This window comes from Calypte anna, chromosome 1 (assembly GCF_003957555.1).
Source record: "Calypte anna isolate BGI_N300 chromosome 1, bCalAnn1_v1.p, whole genome shotgun sequence".
NCBI lineage: Eukaryota > Metazoa > Chordata > Aves > Apodiformes > Trochilidae > Calypte > Calypte anna.
The window spans coordinates 71,827,056-71,854,493 of record NC_044244.1 but is presented as its reverse complement, the minus strand read 5'-3'; the positions used below and the strand labels follow the sequence as shown (position 1 = coordinate 71,854,493).

Below are 27,438 nucleotides of genomic sequence, written 5' to 3'. Positions count from 1 at the left end.
AACTTGGGAAGACTCTCCTTAGCTTCTTCTCTAACAAGCTAGCATAATTAATTTAAGTTGTTAAATACTGTATTCAAGTTCTGATTTAAGTAAATGTTCTCAATATAAAGTTGAATTTGATTGTTGTTTCTTTAGTCCAATTTTTGGTGTAACTTTCTCAGGCATATCTCTCTGGCTAATCTTTTCCTTATAAGTTTAGTAGTTCATTACAGTAATTGAAGTAATTCAAATGTGTTTTTAAAATAAAAAGCTCCTGTGCTGGGGATATGGTTTACTCAGGATATTTACTTTTCAAATGGGCAGATGTCAGTTGTGAATGAAAGCATATTCCCAGGAGCTGAGAGATCCTGTGTGTATCTGTCTTGAGTAACAACTGCTTCAGACTTACTATTCTAAGTTAAAATACTATATCACATGTTGCTTTACATTTTACTAAGTTATTTAGTAATTTCTAAACATTTGCAATTGTAAAATGGGGAGAAATTCAGCAGGCCATCCTTCAAAGTATCTAGGCATGTCAAGGAAGCCTATTACAGCATTTATTATTAGCATTGTGTAACTGCCCATTTAGTTCTTGCTTTTATTACTTTTTGAGTGCTTGACTGGGACTTTATTCCATGCACTAAACTGAAAAGCTCTTGGCCCTCTTGTAGCTCACACTGGAGTAAGTTGACAGCATTTCTGCTGATGTTTTTGTAGTATTGTCCCACCAACGGGACATGGACTGACCACAGGGGCTGGCCTGCCTGCTTCTCCAGAGCTCATCTCTGCACCATGTTGCTTTGCATTGTAGACATCCTGATGCTGGGTATTTCCAGCTGAAACAGGAAAGCATATTTTTTACCATGTAAGCGGATTAGTTGTTTTAAGCAATAAATTTCCTGGACTAGGTTTTTTTATCAGAAAGATTGAAAAGCTGTGTGGGATCTCATTAGTCTCTTGATTAAATTGCCTTTTTTTGTGGCACAGCAATGTCACAATAAGAGGAGGTACAGAAAAAAATAGAATTAATAGAAAGATATGTGTAACAGCTGTGACTAACAAAAAGAATGTATTCCATTGTATAGTATTGCTTGTGGAATTTGCTTAGTTCATAGAATAAAGGGAAGGAAAAAAACACACCACAATACACTGTAAATTATTAAATTAAATTAATGGATGAAGGGTTTGCAGACTTTCTTTTCAAAGTCTTTTCTAGATGGGAGCTGCCAAAGGTTCATGAAACTCATGCTCATAAATTAGCTACACTCTTGAAATAAATATTCTGAGATACATAGCTTTAGTAATTTGATGAGGTTTTAATATGTTTGCTTCTTTTTAATTGCATATACAACATTTGGCCTCCATCAGAAACAAAACAATAAGTAACATCTGCTTCTTAAATAGGAAAGAATAATGGGTACATGTGTTTGTGCATTTTTTTTTTCATTAATTGTCCTTCACAGAATAGTAATATTGCATTGCTATGTGTAGGTGGGACAGTCATCTACAGTGTAATTTGACATGCAGAGAATACCATGTTTCCCTGGTTAAATATTTTAATGACAGCAGGAGTTCTTCTGGAATTCTCCTCTCTGAGGGCTTTACCTTCAAGTCCCTATCAGTAATCAGTAGAAAAAGTTTGTTACAGGACCCTGAGTCAGCAAGAACTTTAAGTAAACGTGTAGAGATCTTGCTTGCAGGTTCGGCTTAGTCAAGGACTAAGAATTGTACCAACCTCGTCTCATCTCTAGGAACTTCTTTTTCTCTTTGAAGTTTGGCTGGATGCCTGATCCTCAACACAAAAATTTCCAGCTTAGCATGAACGTCTTAAGTCTGTCTCTTTCCTGCCACATCTGACCTTCTCCCAGCACATCTTTCCCTGAGCAGTCAGTGGGACCCCAAGCCATGGGATCTCTATCAGAATTAAAAGTATAGGTAACATAGGGCCTCTCCCAGGGTTTCACCTTACTTTTACACAAGAAACAATTAAAAAACAAAGTATATGACATAAGTGTTTCTGGTTTGTTTTTTTTTTCCTCTATAGCATTCTAAAAAGACATACTATTCCTCCTTCCTCTGACTGGTTGGCTAAGAAAAATACGCAGAGGGCACAGCAGTGAAGCTCTGTGGTTTTCTTCAAGCACAATTTTTCTCAGGCTATACCTGAAGGTGGAGCCAAGTCCTAATTGAAAACGTATTATAGGTTCCGTTATAGGAACTCCTTTTAATACACTTTGTTATATTTATTTGAGATAGCAAAAGTTATATAACAAATTGCTTGACCTTCCCTGACAAAATGGGGTTTTTCCAAGTGGGAAGATTTGTCTCAATAGAAATCTCAGAGAAGACATCAGGAGCCTGTTTGACTCTGTAGAGTTTGTTGAGCTCTCCATCTGCCATTAACTGATGTATTGTTTCCACATCCTACATACTTGGTCACATCCTGACCAGAAATCTTGTTTCACTGCTGTGGATGTTGCATTTTGGTGAAAAGTGTGGTCATCTATAGATGAAGTACACAAATGAGAATACTTGATACATGGACACTTTCTTTCCAAGTGCATGTTATGTCCCCAGCAAGTTCCTCAATTCCTGCCAGTTTCCCAGTTGTAAAAGGACAGAGTCTGTTGCTTGGGATAGCTTCTATCCTTTGGCATCTGATTTTATTTTTTTATTATTTTTATTATTTTTAATTTTTTTTATTTACTATCTCTTCCTGTACCAGTTTGGAATATATTTTGGTAGATTTTGGGTCGGAAAGGGCTGTTTTTCATATAGCTGATACACACAGCTGGGTAGGTGTGTGAATCTTCCAGGTAGCTGTGCAACACCAGCTTTATAGTCCATGTGAACAGCACCCCAAAGCTTTTGAGGGTTACTGTATGTTTCATAAGCATCACATATTTGCAATTGCTGCATTGCTAAAGTGTCCATGGAGCTGTTTACTGCTCATGAAAGATCTCTTCATGTGTGGACATATGTTATTTTTTTTATGTTGGAGTGCTTCAAAATACCAAATCTCAGTTTTCTGTCCCATTAAGTTTTTACAAACCAGTATCTTTCAGTAACATAGCAAAAACTGGTAAGACCTCGAGAGGATTATTCACACACAAGATATCATGATAATCTCTTTTCTACCCAGCTTCTAAATGTTATTTCAATTTTTCCCACTTCTAAGTATAAATATTTCTACCTACTTCATTGTTTATAAGAAAATGTACATCTTGTCACAACAGGCAAAACTACAACAGAATCTTCAAACAAGAAAATCTTTCATGATGGGTCTGGAGATTGCAAGGGTTTTTATTCTTTCCCTAATTTTGCCTTTTCTCACCTTTGCTTCCTGCCTTTGTGTCATCTTATCCAAGGTGCTATAGACAGGATAGGTGAAGGGACTTTAATTATCTCATTGATTTCTTATAAAGGATCATGACACTATGGATGAAGTAAACTATGATGTTTATCCTAGAAATGGACCAATTGCTGCATGTTCATTGGAACATCTGTGAATTTGGCTTGATTACAAGTCCCAGAGCAACACATTAAAGCCAACATTTTGTTCCTGCAGCTTAATGGTGGTGTGAGTTTAAAGAAATTAATAATACAAATTAATAATAATAATAAAAACCCCTGAGTTTTCCTTATTAAAGTAAGCACGTAGGTTGAATAACAACACAGAGGAGTTATTACTATCCTGCTTTTTTATCTTTTGAGCTAACCCCAAAAAAGAAAATGAAACAGATTGTTTGTTCTTAGAGGTTAAATATCTTTCTGCTGGTTTTGTAATGTTTACAAAATTCAGAGATATGAGAACAACACAATTGCACCTTGGGAGATGCACCACAGTGTTTCACTGAGAAAAGGTTTGATTTATTATAGTGAATATGATTCATTTTTTAACATTTAGAGATTTATGCATGTTACTCTTGCTTAATAACTTTATTAACATTTCTCCATTGTATACAAAATACAATGGTAGGACTGTTAGGTATTACAAAAATTGCTGATAGGTTGCATTGTTAGTGATTATATCTTTTCTTATGTCTCATATTTTGTCCTTTCCTGAGGTGAGGTGCAGACTGTGGGATTAAATATTATTTTTCTGTAGCAAAAGGCAACTGGTTTCTCTTTGTCTACAGTTATTTCATTCTTAAAAAGCTACATGTTTGGTTTTTTTACTTAAGTGAACAGACAGCAAAGGAGAAAGGTGTCTGTATAAACATTCATAGCAGTAGACTTTTTATTTGTTCTTCTGTTTTTATAAATCCTAGACCCATCAGAAAGTTCTCTCCACCATGATGGAGATGAAGGCACAGCCCTGGAAACCAGAAACTGCATAAGCTGAAGCTTTATCTCAGAGGTTTTTGCTCTTTTACCATGCAGTTTTACCCGTCATGAACTTACAGCTTGGTTTTTAATAACAGTGAGCACCTCTAATTCCTATTATTGGCAGTGGGAGTTGCAGGTATTTAGTGTATTTGACAGCCCTCAACCTCTGTCTCTGATTTTCCTACTGTTAAGTGAAGGCAGTACCTTCTTTAGAGGGTTACCATAAGAGCTGCCTTTGTTAGGTAACAACTGTGTAAAGGACACTGAAGAGCAAAATGGCTAAGCAGTGTTATTGCATCATTTTCATGTTAGGCAAATTTCACAAAATCAGTTCCTTTTTTTGGAAATACTTATAAAATATGAAGTGTGAAGAGCAACTTTTCCTAATTTGGTAACAGTGCTTGTAGAAACTATTACAGGTCAGCATACTTGAAACAAATGCTTTATAGATGTTTATGTAATTGTGAACACGACTGGGGAGCAATACAAAAACAAGCTTGTTTTTCTGACTAAGGGTTTTTTTTATGGTCCATTTGCTGTGATTACCATGAAAGAAGGCAGCTGCAACCCTGAGCTTTTTAGTACTCAAAAGCCAAAATAAATAAAGTAGTTTAAATATTCTCATGCTTATTTTTGGTAGATATTTTTAATGCAGCAGCAATTGCCCATATCTCATTGCTGAAAATCTTAACTAATATATTCTGAAGCACTTTAAAAAGACCAAATGTGCAACAAAATATCATGGCTTTAGCCCATGGGCATGCTGTTCATGTATTTTGCAAAAAGCAATGCACATGAAAAAAACAGTCAGTCCATTGTTTCTATTAATTCCATATAGCTGTGAGAAGTTGAGGGCTCATTTCTCCCCTATTGTTGTCTTTTTGTTTATGTGAATTCCAAACTGTGGATGAAATGGGGAGGGCTAGAAAGACCACAAGTGTGCCATCAACAACCCCATTTAAACAGCTGAGATCATGATCACCCCAGCGTTCCAAAGGGAACCTGGAGTGGCAACTATGAGTTTCAGAAAAAGAGAGTTTGGAGCAAAGTGAGGGAACATCTATTCATGTGTGGGTTACTAGAAAGCTAGCTGAAATTGCATGTTCTCTGTAAACAGAGAAAGAAAAAATAAAAATGAGATAATGTCATTAAGTATAATGCCTAAAACCATGGACCATGAGATAAAGATGTTGGAATTGAATCCTTTGTTCCCAGATAGATTAAGACTGGAGGTGCACTTAGTTTTCAGCCAAGATAAACCAGCAGAAGTAGATACGTTTAAAAGCCAAAGATCTCTGGCACCCACTTATATTTTAGAAATAGAAAAAGTTTCAGAATTAAAGATCTCTTGTAGTCCATTGTATCCCAAGCAGAGGAATGGATGTGAAGAGATTAATATTCAATCCAGGCAGTAAAATGTGAGAGCCCAGTGAACAACTTAAATTACACAGTATTGATGTGACAACCAAGAGAATGACCACATTCATGGGCGAGTATCCCATGCATGAATGTCCTGTGGGGTGCAGCACAGGAAGGCAAGGCAGAAAGAGCAATGCAGGGCTAATTTTCTGAATGCTGCATCTTATCCTAGGAAGAAAACAGTGCATTTTTATGTCTTGTTTTTTCCTTTTAATTGTTTTTTCTTTGTTTTGTTTTTTGGTTTGGGGGGTTTTATGCTGTCAATGATTGTGTGATTGGGAATGGGGGGCTTTGTATTGTTTCATGTTAGGCTGTGTTCTGCCAAAATTGTGACCTAGTCTACCTGTCCTTAGACTGTGGAGAATAATGATGTCCTAGCCATGGGAAAAGTTTCAGAGTATGCCAGAAGCTGTGGAAATCTGTTAGGAAAAACAGACAGCTCATCTATATCAGTTTCCCAAAGCGCATTCTTGAGGTTGTAATTAGAAGGCTCTCATACCTGATATAAATCAAGTAGTGTTCTGGAAATTGCTGATAAGGGATAGTTGCTTCTTTGCAGTTTTGGTAATGATAAGTTACTGGACACTGACTTGACCTGACAAGTTGTTCATCATGGTGCCACTGTTTTTACCCAGCGTAAGTGTGACACCCATCCTTTCCTAGATTCAAGTTCTTACTACAGTTTCTTCATCAGAATTAAAGGGAATCTGTGGGCTGTCATGAATTTCTGGGAGTGATCACCAGTTCTACACTAAACAAAAAACTGGAGGGATGCATGCACTATAAGTACTCACTTTGTTGTGAGTAAGAAAGTAGGTGTTTTTTTTATTAGATACTGGCTCTTGCAGTGATACAAATTTCCTTTTTTGAAGATAGGCTCTAACTTCTTAAAAGATGTGTACATCTTAAAAGATGTGTAAGTATCTTAAAAGTAGGGAAACATAGCTTAAAAGTAAGGAAACAAAGCCATGGATTAGTATTCCATAACTTCATATCCAACTGACATCAAAACCAGTTGACCTTAATTTCTTTAGATATATAAGTTAATCATTTAGATATATAAGGTAATCATTCAGTAGTCCAGGGAAGAAAATTTGTAAGTCAAAGTGCAAATTTTCAACTCTTTATAGACAAAGGAGAAAAATGTGTTTTCCTAAAATGTCATTAAGTTCTGCTGAATGCTTTTTATTTACTCTTTCTTCCCAAATGTTGATATCTGAAACAGTTTACCTTCAGATGCTGCAGCCACAGCTGTGCTGGTGGTTCCTGGTTGGAATGCATACTGCTTTGCTGGCCACCACAAAAGCTTTGGAAATCCTTTCCTTTGTATATGAATATGTTCATATATTAATTTTCCAGTACATAAATGTAATGGAGATGATTGGAAAAAAAGGAAAAGTCAGTGCATGTGTTTTTTTATAGCATAAAAAGGGTCTTCCTACAAAAGTTGCACCTGCATCCTGTTCATGTAAGCACCACTGACATTTCTACATTTAAAAAAAAACCCCAAAACTCCTCATTTTTCATTATTCTGTACCAGGTTGATTTTTTAGTGAAATAAACACACTGAATTTTTTGTCTCTTTAGATAAAATCTCTAAAAAAGTTTCAACTACTTGGAAGCTTTTTGGTGAACTCGTGAAGGTAATGTAAAAGTTGCCACTGCTTAGAGGATATATAGCAATTTATTTAAATTTTTATTCCAAAATGAACCATAGCTGATCTAGCATCAGTGGCAAGCCTGATGTCAGAGAATAATCACATCTCCCCATTATGCCATGTGTCTTCTTACCTTTGTATTATGCTATTCCATTAAACAAAGTATCCCTGAGGGCTGTTTATCCCTAGATAATAGTCTCTACTATTAAGTACTACTTCATCAAAATGTTTCTTTCTGGTGAGGTCTTATTGTAATATATCATAGAAGTGACAACTAATACATTATATGATAAAGTAAAATATCCCCTGAGCAAGGTACGGGGATGATAAATTATGTTAATATGTTATTCCCATTATATTATCATCAGTCAAATGATGATTTAGTATGATATATTATCAGAAAAAAAGATAGTCTAATAGTGTATAACTCAAAACTTTATGTAATCTGAGGAATACAAGGAGTAAATTCAACTGACTTATAGGACAAAAGGTATCTCAGTACCACAATTCATGAACAGCCTAAATTAAAATGTATAGAGAATATAGAAAAGCACTACAAAAGTTTGGGAAGTGCACTACTAAGAAATGGCACTAATGTAAATGTCAGAAGCAGATTCTCAATGTCTGGAAATGAACATTAGACTAGTATGAACTCTACATATATTAAATTGACATTGCCATTAGTATGACTGGACTACCATCATGAAGACCAGGCAGTGCTCTGTCCTGGTAAGCTGGTGATCATACTTAGAAAACAGCTTGATGTCCAGTGTCCTTTGTTCAGATGGTTGACAGAGATTTAGTTGAACATGGATATCTGCAGGAAGGCTCAATGACATTTCTGTGCCAAACTATTCATTATCAAACAGATGATTGTCTTATTATTCAACAATTTGCATGCTGCAGTGATTTATGGACAATACCACTATGCTATTAAACCAAACAGGAATATGAGAGACTTTGTTGTGAAGCAACCCCTAACTTGGACTGAAAACTATTCTTGTATATTCATTTCTTTGCAGTTTTTGGTAGTTTCATCCATGTGTGTGCAGCTATGTTACGATAAAACTGTGCTACAACTTCTGTTGTAATAAGATATCTTAACTGGTCAGAGGATAGGAAAAAAATTATTTCACAAGAACCAAAGAAATCGAAGCCCTATGTCATAGGGCTCTGTTATATATATCAACTGCATTTCATACACAGAATATACACACAGAATGTTTAAGTTAGAAGAGACCTCCAAGATCATCCAGTCCAACCTTTGACTAACACCACAGTCCACTACAAAACCATGTCCTTAAGGACCAGGTCCAAACGCCTTTTAAAAGCCTCCAGGGATGGTGACGCCACCACTGCCCTGGGCAGGCCATTCCAATGTCTGACAGCCCTCTCAGTGAAAAAATATTTCCTAACATCCAGCCTAAACCTCCCCTGGAGCAGCTTCCATCCATTCCTTCTGGTCCTATCACAGTTTACTGAGGAGCAGAGGCCGTTTCCCTCCTCGCTCCAACCTCCCTTGAGGCATCTGAAGAGAGCCCTAAAGTCTCCCCTGAGCCTCCTCTTCTCCACACTAAACACTCCCAGCTCCCTCAGCCGCTCCTCACAGGACTTGTGCTCCAGGCCCTTCATGAGCTTTGTTGCCCTTCTCTGGACACTTTCCAGCACTTCTGTGTCCCTCCTGTAGTGAGGTCCTCAGAGCCGAACACAGGTCTCAAGGTGCAGCCTCACCAGAGCTGAGTACAGAAGGACGATCACTTCCCTGTTCCTGCTGGCTGCTGAGTTCCTAATACAAGCCAGGATGCCATTGGCCTTCTTGGCCACCTGCACACACTGCTGACTCATACTGAGTCGAATGTCAGGCAATACCCCCAGGAACCTTTCCAACTTACAGCTCTCTGACCACACTTCCCCAGGTCTGTAGCTTACCATGGGGTTGTTATGACCCAGGTGCAATACCTGGCATTTGTCCTTGTTAAACCTCATACAATTAACCTTGACCAATTGGTCCAACCTGTCTAAGTCCCACTGTAAGGCTTCCCTACCCTGCAGCAGATCGACACAGACACCTTGTTTGGTGTCATCTGAAAATTTACTGAGGGTACCCTCAATCCCCTCATCCAAATCATTAATGAAGATGTTAAAGAGAAGAGCCCCCAATACTGAACCCTGGGGGACAGCACTCATGACTGGTTGCCAGCCAGATTTCCATTCACAACTACTCTTTCAGCCCAACCATCGAGCCAATTTCTTTATCCAGTGCAGATAATGGTACAGGTATCCTAATTCTCAGCCTTCTGCAGCCTCAATAGCAAAACTTCTGATCTTCTCAGAGGCTCCCTGTGGCACCTTCACAGTACTTCCAGCTTCTTGCTATGCTTCACTGGTTTGGGTTCCCTGATAAATCTTCGATGCCTCCCATATCCCTGTGGGTCTCCTACAGTATCAAATTACTCGTAAGCCCCCTTCCACATCCCTACACCTGTTTCCCCGGTAGGACAAATTTGGACCTACTTTTTCAGCTGGTGAAGTGTCAGTGTGTTGCACCTGACGTTGTGCAACCTGAGGGGTCACTGAGCTGTTGTCTTCTAACTATGGGCTGGTCCAGAAGAATGGCTGCACACTTCTGCCTTTCCATCAGGAAAACATACTATGATCTCTCTCCTTTGCTTTGTTTTTCATTTGATATGTGGAAAATCAGGAAGACATCAGCTGCCTAAATATAGAGATCCAGTGCCTGTGAGATATCATGGGGAACCTGCAGAGGACTGGCAGACAGTGGGAAACTTGCATTTTCCTAAAATGACATCTAGTGAGCAAGTAACAGTGCCTAAAGGGACAGAAGACACCATGTTTAGGCAGTTTAGGCCTTTCATGGGTTTTGTGTCTCTACCTTTGTGTCATCTACACTTCTTGAGATTGCCAGTGGTTCAAAGCTCCTAGAAACAGAGAATCAAAGAGTCATTTTGGCTGGAAAAGACATTTAATATCATTATTTCCGACCATTAACTCAGCACTGCCAAGTCCACCACTAAGCCATGTCCTAAGCACCACATCTACATGTCTTTTAAATACCTCCAGGGATGGTGACTCCTAGCCTGGTTGGCAGACAGACAAACAGACATGCCGGCAGTGCATCTGTGGCTTGTATACTTCATTTCTTTGGAAAACCATCAGGGTGGCCCTGGAAATGCTGTGGTCTAGTGCAGAAGAAATGGCTGTTACTGTCCCCTGTTGAGCCTTGCTGCCAACCTTGGCCTCAGCAAGCTCTTCCTTGCCTTCAACCCTCCTGTAGTCAGATGGGAAGGCAGGAGATTGTGCCCAATATTCAGCAGGTCCCTGGCCACTGTCATACCTCTTGACCCATGGCACTGGACTCAGCTGCTTCACCTTCATCAGCGTTTGTTCTCCTTCTACAATATATAAAAAAATACTTTAATGCAGTTCGTGGACTCCCTGAGAGAAATGGAACTTGCATGCTTCCTGACAGCCTGGGAATACTTTTATTACCTTTTTTTCCTATGTAACATTATTTATTCATGATGGAAGATATGAGACTAAAATTTTTACCAAGGTGGTGTCATCCATTTTTGGAGCAAATAAAAGGCCTTCATATACACAGTAGCCAGCCCCCACTCTCACAGGGCAGATAACAGCCTCCCAGTTTATTAAAAAGCATACTAACAATAGAACTTACTAAAAATTTACTTTAAAAAACCTTACTAACAATAGAACTATTTATTTTCTTTTGTCAAAGGGCTGAGTCATAAAGGATCTCTGTAAACATTGGGGTCCTATACAAAGACATAGCAATGTAGCCATCAACAACAAAGAAATATCTTGTGATCTTTCAGATAGCCAGCTACAATTACACTGTCTCACTCCAAAGAACACCTCTCTTCAGGTGCCTTTCTTTAAATTTAACTTTTTCATTTTCTTTAACTTTCTTTCCCCAAAATGTTGGTAAAACGTTCATAGTCTCATAGTCCAGTTTTTTCCAGTTTCTGTATTATACCATGAGTTTATATTTTACCTGCAGGTGAACTGAAATCACAGTAAAGCAATAATGATCAAACTCGTCTCAAACAGACACAATGCTTTTTGAGCTCAGTAGCATGTCTGTAAAATGCAAGCAAGCAGTGAAATCCAAGAAGGGCTATAATAAGAAAGTAAAATGTATTCTTGGTTTTGGTTACTGAGCTTTTAGTGGTCTGTGGCTCAAAGACTTCTTTAAATTGGAGGTAGGTTTTTATACATAATATCTTTCATTAATATTTCTTTGCTAAGTTTACCTAGTTGCTTTTTGGAGTCCATGACATCCCATAGGAATATTTCCCTTTAAAGAAAAAAAAATAATAAGACGAGGCTTTTTTATATTATTAGTCTGCTACTCTCCACTTATAATTGAATGCACCCTGGTTCTGTACTCTCCACTTATTATCCACTGCGTTATATTCAAGGCTATATTTTTAGTCTGTCAGTGTATTCTTTTGGGATGGGGGAGATCAAGACTTCAATCAGTAGGCAATATGCAGGAATATAGTAGGTTTCAAGAGTGCTTTTTTCTTTACATGATCATTTATATATTTTCTATAATTTCATATTTTTCTCTTTAGTCTGCTTTTGAACATCAAGTCAATAACATTGTAGAGCCCTGTCATAGATGAAATGTCTTGCCATGGTCATGGTTTAGCAACAATTCAAAATGTATTAATAGAAGGGCTGAATTTTAGAGCACTTAATCATTATACAATTTAACAATTAACCAGTGATTTAATAGAATATGTGATGATTAAAATAGTGACCTAATTACAGATTCAAGAATAACAAGATTCCCACTAACTTACTAGAGGGTGTCCTAAACTAAACTATATATGTACATAAACAGAAAGCAGACAGATATGTAGAGAGGTGAATGGAAGAGACTAGGCTTTAATTAAGATGTTCAAGTATGGAGTAAATACTTGCATCAGCATTTCTCAGTGGATGATAATTGAGACACGAGGAGGATAAACTTGCCTTGGCCTTCTGTCAGCTTTGTCAGCAGACGTTCCTCAAGGAGTTGTACCTGAGAGATGTTTCAGCTCAGGGGGCAATTCTAGTCACATCCTGCTGCAATCTGGGAGAGCCTAAAGGGTCTCCCTTAGAACTGCTGTTTATAGGGTCCAAGATCATTGACTGTTGTGAGGTACTCTTCTATTTTGGCCCAACTCATATGGTGAACTATTACAGTAATTCCTGCCAGGGGTGTAGGCCCAGAACTTGCTAAATTTTACAGTTCTTTTATCATCCCCTTTTCGGCTACTACCCAAGTGCTGGCATTTTAGGTAAATAAGGAGGTGATTGGTTGTCCTTAATTTTCCAGTTGATCAAAGGGAGAACAGGAGCCAGATGCATCAAGAAGGTGTCTCAGCACTCTGATACATGGCCTTTTCCTAGCTAGATCACTAGCACAATTCTACCCATCTGCTTTTCAGTCTGTATTGTAGATTCTTTCTACATATACTGCCAGTGGGATGTGAGCACTGGTCCCTGGGGGATGCCATTCTAAAGACTGGCCCCTTCTGACTTTGTATCCTATCTTTTGACCAACAGTCTACCCATGAATTGACTGAATTATAAAGAACCAGCAAACTATCAGGATAAAATGAGAAGTCACCTCACAAAATTGGGAGCAGAACATTTAATTCATCAGTTACTAAGATATTAGTTCTCCTCTGCCCTTCCTGATGCAGATGGAATTAAAACTGAGGTAATGGTACTTGCAAAGTAGCTCAGCCTTATGATAATCCTGATCCTCATCATCAGAGGATGGCACTGCAACCCTCGAAATAGAAGCTTTATTTTTGTGATCTTTTTGATTCATTTCTAGAATAAAGTTTTGAAGAAGCTTTAGGTAAATAAAATTTAGTGTACCCCAGCGCAAGCTATATAGGAATTCAGTATTGAGGTTCCTATATTCTCTCTTTATAGCATGGAATATGAAAAGATATAGTGGAGGCAATACTATAGCCTATATGGTGTTACTTTTGCACTTAAATCCGTTTAGTACTGTCTCCAATTTTCAAATTTCTATATTCTTCTGAGTTTTTATTGGCCACTTCTAATTGCATGGTGTGGAAGGATTTATGGCAGGGGTTCAGAGGCAGTGAAGAATTGGATTTGGGCATTATGACAGTACAGAGAGAGAACACTTGATTACTGAAATACGGGAATTCTTTGCTGTGTATGTCTACTAGGTATGTGCATAGAAATCACTATCTGTGAAATCATTAAGGATAATTAATGACAGGAAGTGTTCAAGCAGTGCCATGGTAACAGTTTACTTTTGGTCCAATAATACACAGTTCATGAAGCCCTAGCCAAGCCAGGGACATCATTTCAGAGACAAATCTTCACTGATGTTTTTAAGAAAGCATAGTGCCTAGCAACACCTTTTTTTTTTGTTTTTAAAATTCCAGTTACTTGATTTTAGAGAAATGTTTGTGTTTGGTAACTCAGTTCTGCTTGTAAGAATGGACCTTGAAGCAAATTACTTTGTTATAGAGCTGTGCAATGTAATCCATCCTTCAAATAATAAGCATCTTGGAACAAATTCTTTTCACCTTTTCCATAGACTTCAGCAGGACTACTTGTGTAAGCAAAGCATATAGGCTCTGGAGGAAGCAGAGGGAAGGACTCTGTAGGAGTACCTATCAAGAAATTGGTTACAGCTCCAATGTGAGCTGTGCTGACACAGCTGGCAGACAGCTTGAAATTGATGCTCTTGAAAAGAGATAGATCTTTGCCAGAAATACTAGTTTCCAGAGAAATTACTTTTTTTCCTATCATTATTGTCAAGTAGTGCTGTAGTTTCTAAACTGGACTGGTAGGTATGTGTGGTTCTGATACTTAATTTCAGAACAGGCAATGATTTCTCTTGCATTAAGGGCCAAACACCCAATACTGTGAAATCCATTGCTGCATTTGTAATTCTTAGTCCCACTTTATAAAAGGTAATGGGATTCCTTGGCCGCTCCAGTCTCACATTACCTTTTGAAGCACCAGTCTCAAAGGGGTTTTGCAAAATACTTGTGTTTGTCTGTCTGTGTACATATGTCTAGTTCTTAACCAGGGTTTTTATCAGTCCTAATTAGCCACCCTGGCATCCCATGGGGCTTTCCCCTACCCTGCCCAAAGCCTCATGTCAGCACAGCCTGGGGCTGTTCATCAGGGACATTGCAGCTGGCCAGCCCCAGGTCTGTTTGACAGGGGTTGCTTTGGTTTGCTTGGCACACTGGGGTCTTAGCTTGCTACCTTGCCTTCTCCTGATACTCATGGGACTGTCAATAGTGCCTGTTCCCATCACTGTGCCATCCTGCTCATCCTCCCAGGCACTGTGGGGTGCACCTGGTCATCACAAGGGCATTGCCTAGCCTACCTTGGGGATGCTCCTGGCTCCCCTGCCTTTAGAGAGCAGCCCTGCTCTTGCTGCCCTCTGACAGCTCTAGGTGTCTGCAGTGATGTGTAAAGCACTTAACTACTGAAAGTTTAATTCCTTTTTTTCTCTTTATTTTTTCCCTTCTTTATCCTCCCTTCCTCTTCTAAAAAAGAAATCCCTCACTGAGCTTTCATCTGGAAAAGTGGGAACTCTGCCCATTTTCAACCATATACCCCTTCTGTTCAGTCTCTGGAATGAACTACTTTGTTAGTTTAAAATCTAAACATGTTCTTAAAATAAGTGGGTAAAATACTTTGGATCTTTACATAAGAACCTTGCAGATAAAAGCACCATGGCTAACAAGAAAAGATGTCTGTAGTCTGCTTGCCTAGGTACACAAACAAGAGGCAATGGTATCAACCATCTGTATTTGGTATTTTGCTATATCTTTGTCATTGGATAAAGTTCTTTAAATTGCACTGTCAAGAAAGCATGAATGCAGGACAGATGTAAGTGGTCTGAAATACTCACTACCGTTTCACTTATGTGGATTTTAAGGGCCAAAACCTATGCATTTTTATCAGACTTGTTATTATCTTTCAATTCAAGTGAAGATCAATACCTCAGAACAGGCAAGGGGCTGCATACTGAAGTGTTTTCTTTCAAAGGGAATGCTACTGCTCCTACTATTGAGAATCCTACCTGGTTTAGACAGCATTTCTGATTTCGTAATTCTTCAATTTTTAGCAAAGTAATATCTTCTGTAATTTTTGAACTAAAATAAATGATAGGGTAGGATATATCTGCCTTTCTGGAGGTTTTGTGTATATATACTAGCAATCAATTCATCTTACTGATGACCTTTAGGAGACAAAATAAACAATGGAGTATTTTGGAAGAGCATCCTGCTAATGCTAATGCCAGTTAGCATGGAGTATTTCTGGTGACCTATGGACAAACATTTCATCTTGGCTCTTTTAGTGCTGCCAATATCTTAAGTGCTGATTGTTTCCATCCATCAACAACTTTCCCCCTTTTTAAGACAAATACATGTGTACATAGGGGTTAATATTTACTAAAATGACATTGTCAATATAACTAACTTGTCCTGAAAAACTGGATAACTAACCTAGAAGTAAAAAAATCAAGTCCACATATTTAACTTGAGAAGTTTTAATCAGGATATTTGAAAGAAAAATATTTTTCCAGATAATAAAGAAGAATTACAGTTTTTCTGAAACAAAAAAAAAAGGGGACTTTTCTTCATTTCAGTTCTGAGGGAAATGAAAAACTGTTGAAACTGACTGGAATTTGGCATAATGAGAGCAAATTCTGAAATGTCTTTTCAGATCAGTTTTGTTATCTTGCCATGTAGTTTCTCCAACATTCCAATAGACTCTAGAGAAGACAGTTAATAATGCTGAATAGTCCTAAGTTATAATTTGAGGATGCTAAATTCTGACTACTTGTAACTTTGCACATGAAAAATTTGATTCATGTGCTTAAATAAAAGCAACACTCCAGTAAAGTGGCATAAGGTTTTTGTACAGGATGATGAATTATGTTTGATATGTAAAACTAATCTTTCTCATTACTTTTGTCTCTCCTCAGTCTGAAGATTTTCTTTTTTTTTTTTTTTTCTCATTGCTGTCATTCGGGATGGAGAAAAAGATAGATATTACATTTGTGTTATAGAAAGTTATTGGATGATTCAGTGACACTGTATGTAATGGAATAGTAACTGACAGATGTATAGGAATTACCGTGGTAGAATAAGTGCCAGATCAGACTAATGGTGCACACAATAGAGTACCTTTTGTCCCAGATATAGACAGTTCTAGGTGTCTGTGCATCTGGAACTGCTGGGTTTCCACCTCAGTATTTAGCACCTCAGTATGCAGCCACTCTGTGACAGTCCCTCTGCAGAATCTGTCATTCAAGGAACATACAGAACAGGCTTTTCAACAGGAACAGGCATTGTTTCACATCACTGCCAGTTCTGGCAAATTGTGAGTGGTCCACTGTGTTTGCTTCTGGCTGCTTATGTGTATCATCTTTGCCAGTCCCCTAGGAGCTCCTAAGCTTTATATCTAAAAAGCTTATATCCTAAGCTTTATATCTAAGATTCTCACTGGTATCACCCCTCACTTTACCTAGTTAGTGGAGCATTCCAAAAGTTCTGGGCATCTAACAGGCTTCCTCCTTTGCTTCTACACCCTCTTTATTTTTCACATCACATTTTGAGCTTTCTGATACATCCTGACCATCATCTTGCTAGAAATATGGACCACAGCTGCTAGTTACATTTTTCTGATGGAGTTTAAAAATACGTTTAAATATTTAATTAAAGAAACTGTTAATGTTTTATAAAAGTACGTCTAACATATAATTTTTTTTGCAAATCATAATCAACAGGGGGTAACAAAAAATGAAGTTGTGGCCTGTTGGACCAAATATAATATCAGCATCAGTTGCCTCCTTGGGGTCTTTCCATGTAACAGATGATAAGCACTTTTTGTTTTAAGCTCGAAGAAGAGATAGCTTTTTGGGAAGGCTGTCTCTCTGATGCATAGCATGAGGTGAAAACAAGGCATGCTGCAACCTGTAGTTCCAATTCTGTCTTTAAGCCTGTGGCAAACTCTGCTCTTGCCAGCTCCGTAGGGGAAGCAAGCATGGGTTTAGGTGGGCAAGGAGTTGAATTTCATTTCAAGGGCTGATCTCTGAAAAGTTCTACAAGCTAAGCAATGTGGGCCTAGTATTCCAATTCCAAGGGGACTCCTGACAGTGCATAGTAAAATTGCTTATTAAATAATAATCAAGAAAAGAATCAGGAGATAGACACCTGGTAGCATTCAGCTGGCTGCATATGGGAAAAAGGGGCTGAATTCTAGCTATCCGAGTAGCAATGCTCTTTTACTATGTGAAAATAAAATTAGCTTATCACTGATATAATTATTAATGCATGAGATGAGGCAGAAATACCATGTGGCTCCTACCATCCCTTCTACCCCTTCCCCCCACCATCCAAAAGAGAGAGAATAACTTGAGAGCAAAACAGGTTTGCATGAGGTCTTTCTGATACAGGGATCTGTGACAGATTTCATTGCTACAGAGGTAAAATGCAGATGATTCATAAATTATCTTCATTTAAAAGCGAGGCTTTGTGTAAACAGGAACTGGCACATTTATTATTTTCCCAGTTAGATCAAGATGTAAAAGACGTGTCCAATAATAGTAACTGTTTATTACTCTAATCAGAAATGGAAATAAATTTTCAGCTACTCTGTGTGTTCTTTTATTATGCATGAGCAGCTATTACTACTGTTCAGTCACAGACGCCTCCTAAAGTAGTCATTGCAACCTCTGCTTTTGAATGGCTTTCAAATAAATAAAACAACTTTTTTTGCATAAAAAGATATTCTGCAAACACAAGTATTAAATTTACATTTTTATGAATATAACATCTTCATAAGAAAGATGAATCCACTGTAAAAAAGCTTAGAGGTTTTGCCTCCCCTTGTCATTAGAACTGGTAGAAAAGAATTCCCTTTTGCATTAAAATATTGAACACAGTTCCCTTGAATGGGAACTGCCCTGATTTTTGCTAAAACACTGCTCTCCATTCTCATTTTTACATTCAATGAGTCACTACTGCTTCAGTCTAAAAGGGATCAGTCAGTAAAGCTTTATCATGAAACTAGCTGTAGAGTCTAATCAGACTCTTTAAAGCTCATTTATATTTAGCTAATAGTCACAAGTTTGCCTGCAAAGACTGCTTGATATGTGGCCTCTTTTTGAGTATAATTTGGGAATACATAATCAGATTTATGAAAATAATACACTCTTAAAATAATTTTCTTACAATGTTACTGTATTATGTTATAGACATTAAAATTAAAATCTATAAATATCTAAATGCCTTTTATTTGCGTACATAGATTTGATTTTTCCTAAAAGTAGATAGTTAATTATTAACAGAATATATTTCATTACAATTAAAGAAGTATAATAAATTATTAATAAGCTCTCAAAAATTAGAAATTTATGCTCACAGGAAAACTGTTGATTCATCAATTTATCTTGAAAAACAAGTCTTACAACAACAGAACCATCTAAACTGGTATGCCTCTTTTCCTGTCATTTCCTGAGATCTAAGGGAAAGAAATAACGGGATTTTACTTTTTTTTTTTATTATTCTTTTTTTTATTCTTCCTCAAGTGCTGGTGTGGTACTTCAGAAACTATCTTGAGTGGGCATAAAGCAAAAGGCATCAAAGGGGATTGCTTGGTAAGGTGAGGTTCAGAAACCCTTGTGTTGGAACAAGTGTCTCACCTTTTGCATCATTTGTCAGCCAGGACTGATGTGCTGCAGATGAGGAAGGACTTTCAGTGCTGTCTCTTGTGACGTGGATCAGCAGGACAGTTATTTACCTTTTTAAAATGTGCAGGTGTCTGGGTCCGGAAAGGAGTTAAATGTCTATGGGATGGGGAGCCTGTGACTTAATCCAGGAAAATATTGAAATATTGATTGTCCCTAAAAATCTGCCAAAGCCAGGGATCTAAGGATGAAACCACGTAAATTTGACAATCAAATGATTGAAAATAAACCACTAAACTTGATCCAGTAAAAAGGATAAGGCCCATAACTCAGTGATGGGAGGAGATACTTAGATTCAGAGAAGTTGGCCAGCTGGGACATCACCACAGGCCCGGAGCTTTGCTATTGAACACTTGGTGGTAGAGCAAGCATCTTCTCAGCCAGTTGAAGTCAGGCCTCAACAACTCACGATTTTTTAATATATTCAAAGCAAATTAGCAGAGATTTGCATACTTGTTTTTAACTGTGGCTTCTATTAAATTGCCAAACGGATGTTCTAGTTCATTTCTTGTTTTGTTTCTGTCAGAAATATAATTATAACGCTGAGCAGAATCTATTACTGCTTTTGGAAAGCAGCTACTGCTGAGGGAGGTCACCTCTACTGACTGCCTCCTTCTGCCATCTAGTGGCACATTAAGCATTTTACTGCTCTCTCAAAAGAGTTACACGGACAATGCGAAAAAAAATATATACTGTTGAAATGAGCAATGTAATTCGAGAAGAAAGACTTTGTTGTGAAAAGCAAAAATATTCTTCATACATAAAATAATTAGGGGAGATAATTACCACCAGGCTCAGTGGTATTCATTATGAAAGAGAAAAATTCTGCATACTGGGGTCTTGTAAAGAGTAAATCCAGTTTGTTTATTGAGGTCTTACAGGTTTTTTTGTTTTGGATTTTTTTGTTGTTGTTTTTTGGTTTTGTTTTTTTTTTTTGTCGAGGCACTTGGATTTTAAGCTGAAAGCTGCAGAATGAAACTACTTAGCATCCCAAGGAGCTATCTATTAGAAACATACTTGGTTTGCTAGTTTACCTCTATCTAAAGGACATAACAAAAAATTGTTATTTCTTTTCTGTTTACACAGTTTTATCATGTGCTTTTGATACTCCATTTTGCATTAGATGTTTCTATTTCATTTCAGAAAAAAAATTAAATGTTATTGTATTAGGAATTTCAGGCTTGGGATATTTTTAATCAAAAGGCATGTTCTGACTTGTCATACGACTGACAATCATGAATCACCTAAAATGCTTTCTGGTATATTAGCTGAGTTTGATTTTGGTTTTTGTTTTTTTTTCTCATGAAGTGGTGTTTTTGGTGAACCTGGCTACAACTAAAACCAAGTTTTAATCAAATTCTGAAATAGGTATAGTCATTCCTTTCCACTTGCAGCAAATTGACAGAAGGATGAACGTAGAACTTTGTCATCCAGGATATCTAGTTTTTTCTTTTCTTTTAAACACTTGCTGTTTTGCATTCTAGTCATATTAATAGGTTGCCAACATCTTTTCCAGGGTGGAAAAATCCCAATAAGGTGGACTGCTCCTGAAGCTATAGCCTACAGGAAGTTTTCTTCAGCCAGTGATGCGTGGAGCTATGGGATTGTTATGTGGGAGGTGATGTCCTACGGTGAGAGACCATACTGGGAGATGTCCAACCAGGATGTAAGTACTGCCAAGGACTAACCTGCAGGTTGTTGAAATATTCTGTGAAGATGATTGTCACTCCCTGCCCTGGTTTACTTTCTCATTTATTTTCTAGGCTGGAAATTCATCTAAACTTACTTAATTCAGCATCACTCTATCAACTTCAATGGGATAGTAATTTATGAAACCTGCAGATTTGCCCCCCTAAGCTAAAAAAAGGACCAGATTCCTCCTATGGATTAAAGGCATATTACAGAGAGTCAGAGCCAGTTTGCCAGTTTTACCCAAATCCCTGGGAATATGAATCAGATGGATTTGCAAGTTGATTAAATTCTCAGTTGAGTTATAAGTCTTGAGGGAACACTGGAACAATTCTGATTATGTACTTGGCCCATTGTCTCCAGTACAGTCTGATATTACCCTTTAATGGGTGCACATGGCTAATTTCTAAAAGAGTTCAGATGCCACAAGAAATGTATTTGCTAATTTTCCTTTCTAATAATTAAATGCCTTCTGTTTTCTTAAAAACTAAGTATAGGCTTAACCACAGTGCAGGGCAACAGTCCTTCCTCATAACAAAGTTTTCCTCTGACTTTTTGGGTTTTTTTCAGTTGTGGCCAAGTAAGCCTTCCTCATTAAAACAAACAAACAAAAAAGAAAAAAAAAATGCATGTGCTTCCAGTAAAATTGAAGTCTTGTTCTAGAAAATGAAGTATGGGAAAAGAGGAATGACTTTTTCTCCTCCACAATTTGAATTTTTACTAAATCTCTTGTTTTATGGATCCCTATGACAGCTCAAAGTAATATAATCAGTCTTGACACCAGCCGTCAAACTTTGTCATAATGAAGAGTATCAGCCAGCCTATCTTATCCTCTGTCATACATGTGCCTACAATAGCTCTGTTTTGATTCTGAAGAGTTGACAAGACTTTTCCCAGTTGGCTGGTTTTATGTTTTTGCTAAGTTATTCGGCTGTTCATGTCTGCTTGCTTCTTAAGGCTGATCAGTCATTTAGGGATAAAGAGCTGAGAGAGATTTTAATTAAAAAACCATCATTTCATAGTGTTTCAGGAAGAAGGAAAAAAAAACAAAAAACAAACAAACCCACCCAAACCAGAAAAGACTAGCAAAACTAACCCTTCTTTCCTTTAGATTTATACTTTACAGTCAAGACTATAATCCTACTTCTCTCCAGCATTCCTGTGAGTTTAGCTTTTGGAATTAGATCTCACTTTTATATCATTCTCTCCTGATAGTGTCTACAGCCTCCATCCCCCCTCCACTCACCCACCTGCCATCAGCCCAGCTCCCTGCTGTGCTCCTTGATTAACACCAGGTATGGGGTGATGCATGCTGTGCCTGCTTTTGAGCTATGCTCCTGTTGGTTGAACAGGCAGTGTTGGATGGCTGCCCATCTGAAGAGAACAAGCAGCCACTGAGCCAAGGTAGACCTTTTCCTTCAGTGGAAACCTTATTTTTATACTATCTGCACTATAAACACATCATGGATCTGCTGTGAAATAAGCAGATAAACCCAGTATGCTTAATTCTGTTTCCCACAGAAATCTTTTGGCACTTAAGGTGCCCTAGAGTAACTAAGATCTCTACATGCTGCTGACCAGGATGTGCAGAGGTCTCAGTTCTTCTGGAGCAATAAATGAAGGCTGGGTAGGATACCTTAGGGAGTCTAAAATTAGATACCTATGCTTAGACAACTGAGTTAAGGCTACTTTTCCCCAGGGCATAGTGTGAAATCATCTGTGTACAGATTTCTTGTATATTTAAGTCTCTATGTCCTACAACCAACTTTATGCCTCTGTCAGCTGCTCATCCTTACACAATTTTTAAAATTTGATTCAAATGGGCCAATGGGCTAAAATTCAATAAAAAGGGATGAACAGGCAGGCTTTGACTGAAAACATGAGTACCCTAGCTATTACCTTGCCTGAACTGAGAATCACTTAGCTACTGACCTACCGTGGCTTTGAAACATCATTTTAAGGCAAAATGCCACTGTTTTCCTTGAAAAGCCCTTTTGTAAGATGTGGTAGTTTAGAAGCTGATTGTTAAGGAGTTGATACATCAGCCTTGCAATAGCAGAGGGTGCTACTCTGGAGCTGATCTTCCATTCAGAAGCACAGGCAAACGCTGCCCTGGCAGTATCAGCCATTTTTTGCTGTTGCAAAACCTGATTGCTCTGCATGGCATGGAATGCATCTTGTACCAAAATCCACGTGTACATTCAAATGTTCTGCCTTCCCAAAGTAACAGATGCATTGGTTAGCTTCACTGTGAACTTTCTTTCATGGGGAGATTTAGCAGAAAAAGAAACTGGGAAAGAGGTGCTAGCAGCTCACAGAATCACACAACAGCTGAATTGAAGGACCTTTCAAGGTTGTTATTCCAGTGCCCTAGCTCAAGCAGGGTCAGCTAAAACAGTTTACTTAGGGCTTTCTCCCACCAGGTTTTTACTGTCTCCAAGGATGGAGACTACAGTTCCTCTGGGCAACTTGTACCAGTCATCCACACAACAGAAAAGTGTTTTCTTAGGTAGTACTGATGGAATACCATGGTTTTCAGTTTGTGACCAAGTACAACAGGCCTATACAAGCAATGCTTACTGGGCTTAGTGGGCAGTAGCCCTGCCTGGTTGAGGGACTGTGATAATCATAAAAGTAGCAGTGGCTCACAGCCCATCCTGCTGTTGCCTTTGCCAGTTGCCACTGGTACATGCTCTGAGCCTGTCACAGGCCGTAGTTATTTTCCTGGCTTTCCTCACCATACAGCTGGTATTTGGTTTCTCCCTTCCCCCTGCACCACCCCATTCATGGCTGATTTAGAGATTAAAGAAGCCCATGAAGCCAGAGATACTTCTGAACAAAGCTGGTCCTGCCATGGTGCCTGGTTTCTGTGCTGTGCCAGTGTGTCCAGCTGCAGTGCCACCTCTCCATAACTCTGCCTCTGCTCCTCATCTTGCCACTCTGCTGACCTGGCTGCAGGTGATGGGCAGCTGGTAGTGACTGGAGCTAGAGGAGGTGGGGGAAGGTGATGCTTCTTTGCTGTATCATTGTGTCTCACTGTCACACAATCTTGTTCTATCAATCTCTTCTCGTTGCGAGTCATTTCATCTGGCATTTGGTTAACTCTCTATGAAGAGCCCATCTGCTAACATCTCTTTTACTTCTGTAAACATAATTCTTCTCACACTGTCTCCATTACCAGCCCAGCTCTTGACTCTCCCACTAACTGGGAATAGGGATAGAGACACTTGATATCCAGCCCATTCAGCCCACTATTCACCTCCTGGGAAGAGGGTTTGAAACACCTGTAGGACCCTCACATAGACCCCAAGTCACCAGGTGACAGCAGCATGCAACACAGACCTTGATTCCAGCTGCCTCTCCCTTTCTCTGAGGCTGGCTTCAGCCTCTTCTCTTCCCTTCTATCACAACCTCCTATGTATCTATTCAAGGCCATGGCAGCAGTGAAAATTGATAAAGCAACCCTTCCATTTAGAATGTGTTAAATATTCCCCTACAGCATGAGGATAACAATATTTAATTACTCTTACATCCAAAATACAAGTATCTCTTAATGCAGATTAAGGATGCAGGCCCCATGGATACTGCTTGTGTTAACAATGCTGACTTCTGGGGGGGTTTCCCTGCAGTTCAGCAACACACAGGAGGACTCTTTTTCTCTGGAAACCCACTGGCTTTCCGTTCCAAGATCTTAATAGTGAGTACCTGTGACCTTCTAATTGCATTTAGAAACTCCAAAGGGCACTGGGAAATTTCAAGTTATTAGACATATTTTAAAGCTTACTTTGCTGGATATTGGGACATATGTTTTAGTACAATCAACTACCCTGAATTCACATGAACTCATTTTTCAGAAATAATAGGATTTTCCCAATGGTCAGTAATAATGTACATATGGCAGGGAAAGCAGGAGAGAGGGGCATGTGCTAAACAGATTCATAAAAGAGACATTATGCAAACTGTTGATAAGGTCTTGCATAAGTATAATCTAAGGTTGTCCTACAAAAAAACATCTGGCAACGTTAGCAATACAGTACTTCTGTGTTTTGTTATGATTAAAACTCTTAATCTAGGTAGCATTAATATATTTATGGAATTAAGTGGCTTTTTGTAAAGCACCAAAAGTTTTCCAAGTATAAACTCCATAGAGCTGGGTCAGTGTTGTCTGCTGTGGTTCCCATTTGCCATGTGAATTCATCTTCAGTCAGATGAACAGAAGGGCTGAGCTAAGTCTTCCAAGGGTCTCCTGTTGAACCCCTCAGCCACAGCAACCAAATAACAAGGAGCCAGAACAGGTAGCATGGAATCTGAGCTGACTGCAGAGCATTAAAGTGATACCTGTCACAGAAATAAACTCAGTCTGACCTTCAGTGACTACAATTGTTTGCACATACTCATCAGATCACTGGAAGCCAGAGAGAGCCAACACCTCTCAAAACTAGAGTCCTCTATTTATATTCTAAGTAGGGATTTGGAAGCTGAACTTTAGGTAACTTAGTTTGAAAATGTCTCACATAAATTTTTTAATACTGTACATGGTATAATGTAGAGGTTTAAAAATGTTATTAACTTTGAAAAATGCTTTTGTTTAAGTAAATAACCATTTTATTATTGCAGTAAGTCACTCCAGACCTGTGTTTGTGCTGATTAATGCACTTCTTAGATGTGTGGCAGCCACCAGAGGTGTCCATTAATTAGGGCTGCTGCACAGTCTGTCATGTCTTATTGCTTAATTAATAAACATTACCTAAGATATTGAAATTTCCAAGGAAACTTGTGTACTGATGAACAGATTGTGCTAAGAGCCTGGCTTGCTAATGCTCATATGAGGAAAGGAAGATTTATATTCCACGCATTTGGTTTGTAGAACAGCTGTGAGTGAAGTCTACTGGGACACCTGTTAGAGGCTGCTGCATAAATCAGTGCATGCAGGAGAACTGCAGTATTAAAAAAAAAAATAAATTAACAGATTGTAATAAATATAAAATATGAAAACTTCTCTAGCAAACAGAATATAAGTCCTTATTGTTATGAAACTTTCTTGTCATAGAAAAAAGAACTTACCCTCAGTTCTCCATCCCATAGATATCAAAACAGCAGGCACTTGAGATTGGCTCCATACCACAAGGCATGAGCAGCTGCCTCTCCCCCCTTGGTAGATTTTTCAGATGTCAGGAGGACACAGGGACAACATCCCTCTGGACTTTCTTCTGTCTCAGTCTCATTAAAAAATCTGTCAGTTAACTTTCAAAAGCAGAAATCTGTTACTGTTAATAATGAAACTATCAGAAAGATTACAGCTTAATTTTCAGATGCCTTTTTTGCCAAATTCAAATTATTTTGAAACTAAATATGCAGAACTCTTATGAAGAAAAAAATACTTTTCATGTAATTTTGGTGTCATACCACCAATAAAATAAATACCAATATTTATTGGTATTAACTCTGTTTACAACTTTTACAGATGCATCTAACATCAAGAACAAATGATAAAATGTATTTAACAGGCTCCAGTGTTTAATATCATCTGTGTACAAAAATACATAAAAAGAATGCCCCCCCTTTATAAATATTAAAGCCTAAGTATTAAAAAGCATGGCAATAATTAGCTCTGTTATCTGTACAAAATGTTGCCTTTCCCTTATAGTTTATATTCTCACCTGCTAAAAACCATTACTTGTAAAAATGCACCCTGCACATTTAAGTCACCCTAATGCTGACCCACAAGACCTTCTAGTAAGTGTTAAACATTTTCATCTCTGAAAAGAAACCTTTACAGCCTCTTTCAGTGTCTGATGGCAGCACAGAATATTTGCATCTCATTGAGTGCTTGTCACAAAACCAGAACTAGAGAGCAGTTATCAGACTTTGTGAGCAGACTCAGGAGTTTATATCTACAGAAAAATAAGCTAATGTTCCTATTCTTCCAAGTTGAAATATGTGGGACATGGATTTGCCATTTTGCTTATTCCTAGAGCTCTTGCTCTGTCCTTGTTGAAACAGATATTTAGACCCTGTCATGATGAATGTGGTGCTTCCTCACCCTTTAAACCATCAAGGAAAAAGGCATTTAAAAGATGTATAATCTTTACATACTATATAATATAATACTTCATCCCTTTCAGGTATGAGGATATTAATTCCTCTGTTCAGAAAGAGGTGCTGTGCAAGTAGCAAAGAGGGAGCTTAAATAAATATTAAGGAACTAGAAAGCTCTAATTCTTCCTTTGAGATTTGATTCCCATTGCGGTATTAGGCACTTATGATATCTTTACTCTCGCTTCTTAGACTCTAAAAATAATACTTGATTCACAAGGGATACTAAAGAGGCAATATTTGTCGTTTATTTTTAAAATGTGCTGGTATTAATAAAGAATTATAATTATTCTAGTACCAGCTGGCATTTCTCTTCATGAAATGTTCCTTTTGAAAATGAGAAGAAGCAAAATGCACTGTAACTTCCTTTCCAATGATACGGTAAAATAAAACATGTCAAAGAAAATATAATGTCTGGAAAACTGTGGTTGCTTTTGGTTTTTTCTGAATATTTCATTTCAGAAAAGC

At 38.1% G+C, this 27,438-nt stretch overlaps 1 protein-coding gene across 1 annotated transcript in view; it reads left to right on the top strand.

The window, feature by feature from the left end:
- EPHA6 (EPH receptor A6) overlaps nt 1–27,438 on the top strand; it is a 448,506-nt gene that overhangs the window by 411,050 nt on the left and 10,018 nt on the right. The window contains 1 exon segment of the mRNA XM_030446408.1: nt 20,702–20,851. Within this exon segment, the coding sequence (XP_030302268.1) occupies nt 20,702–20,851 (150 nt within the window).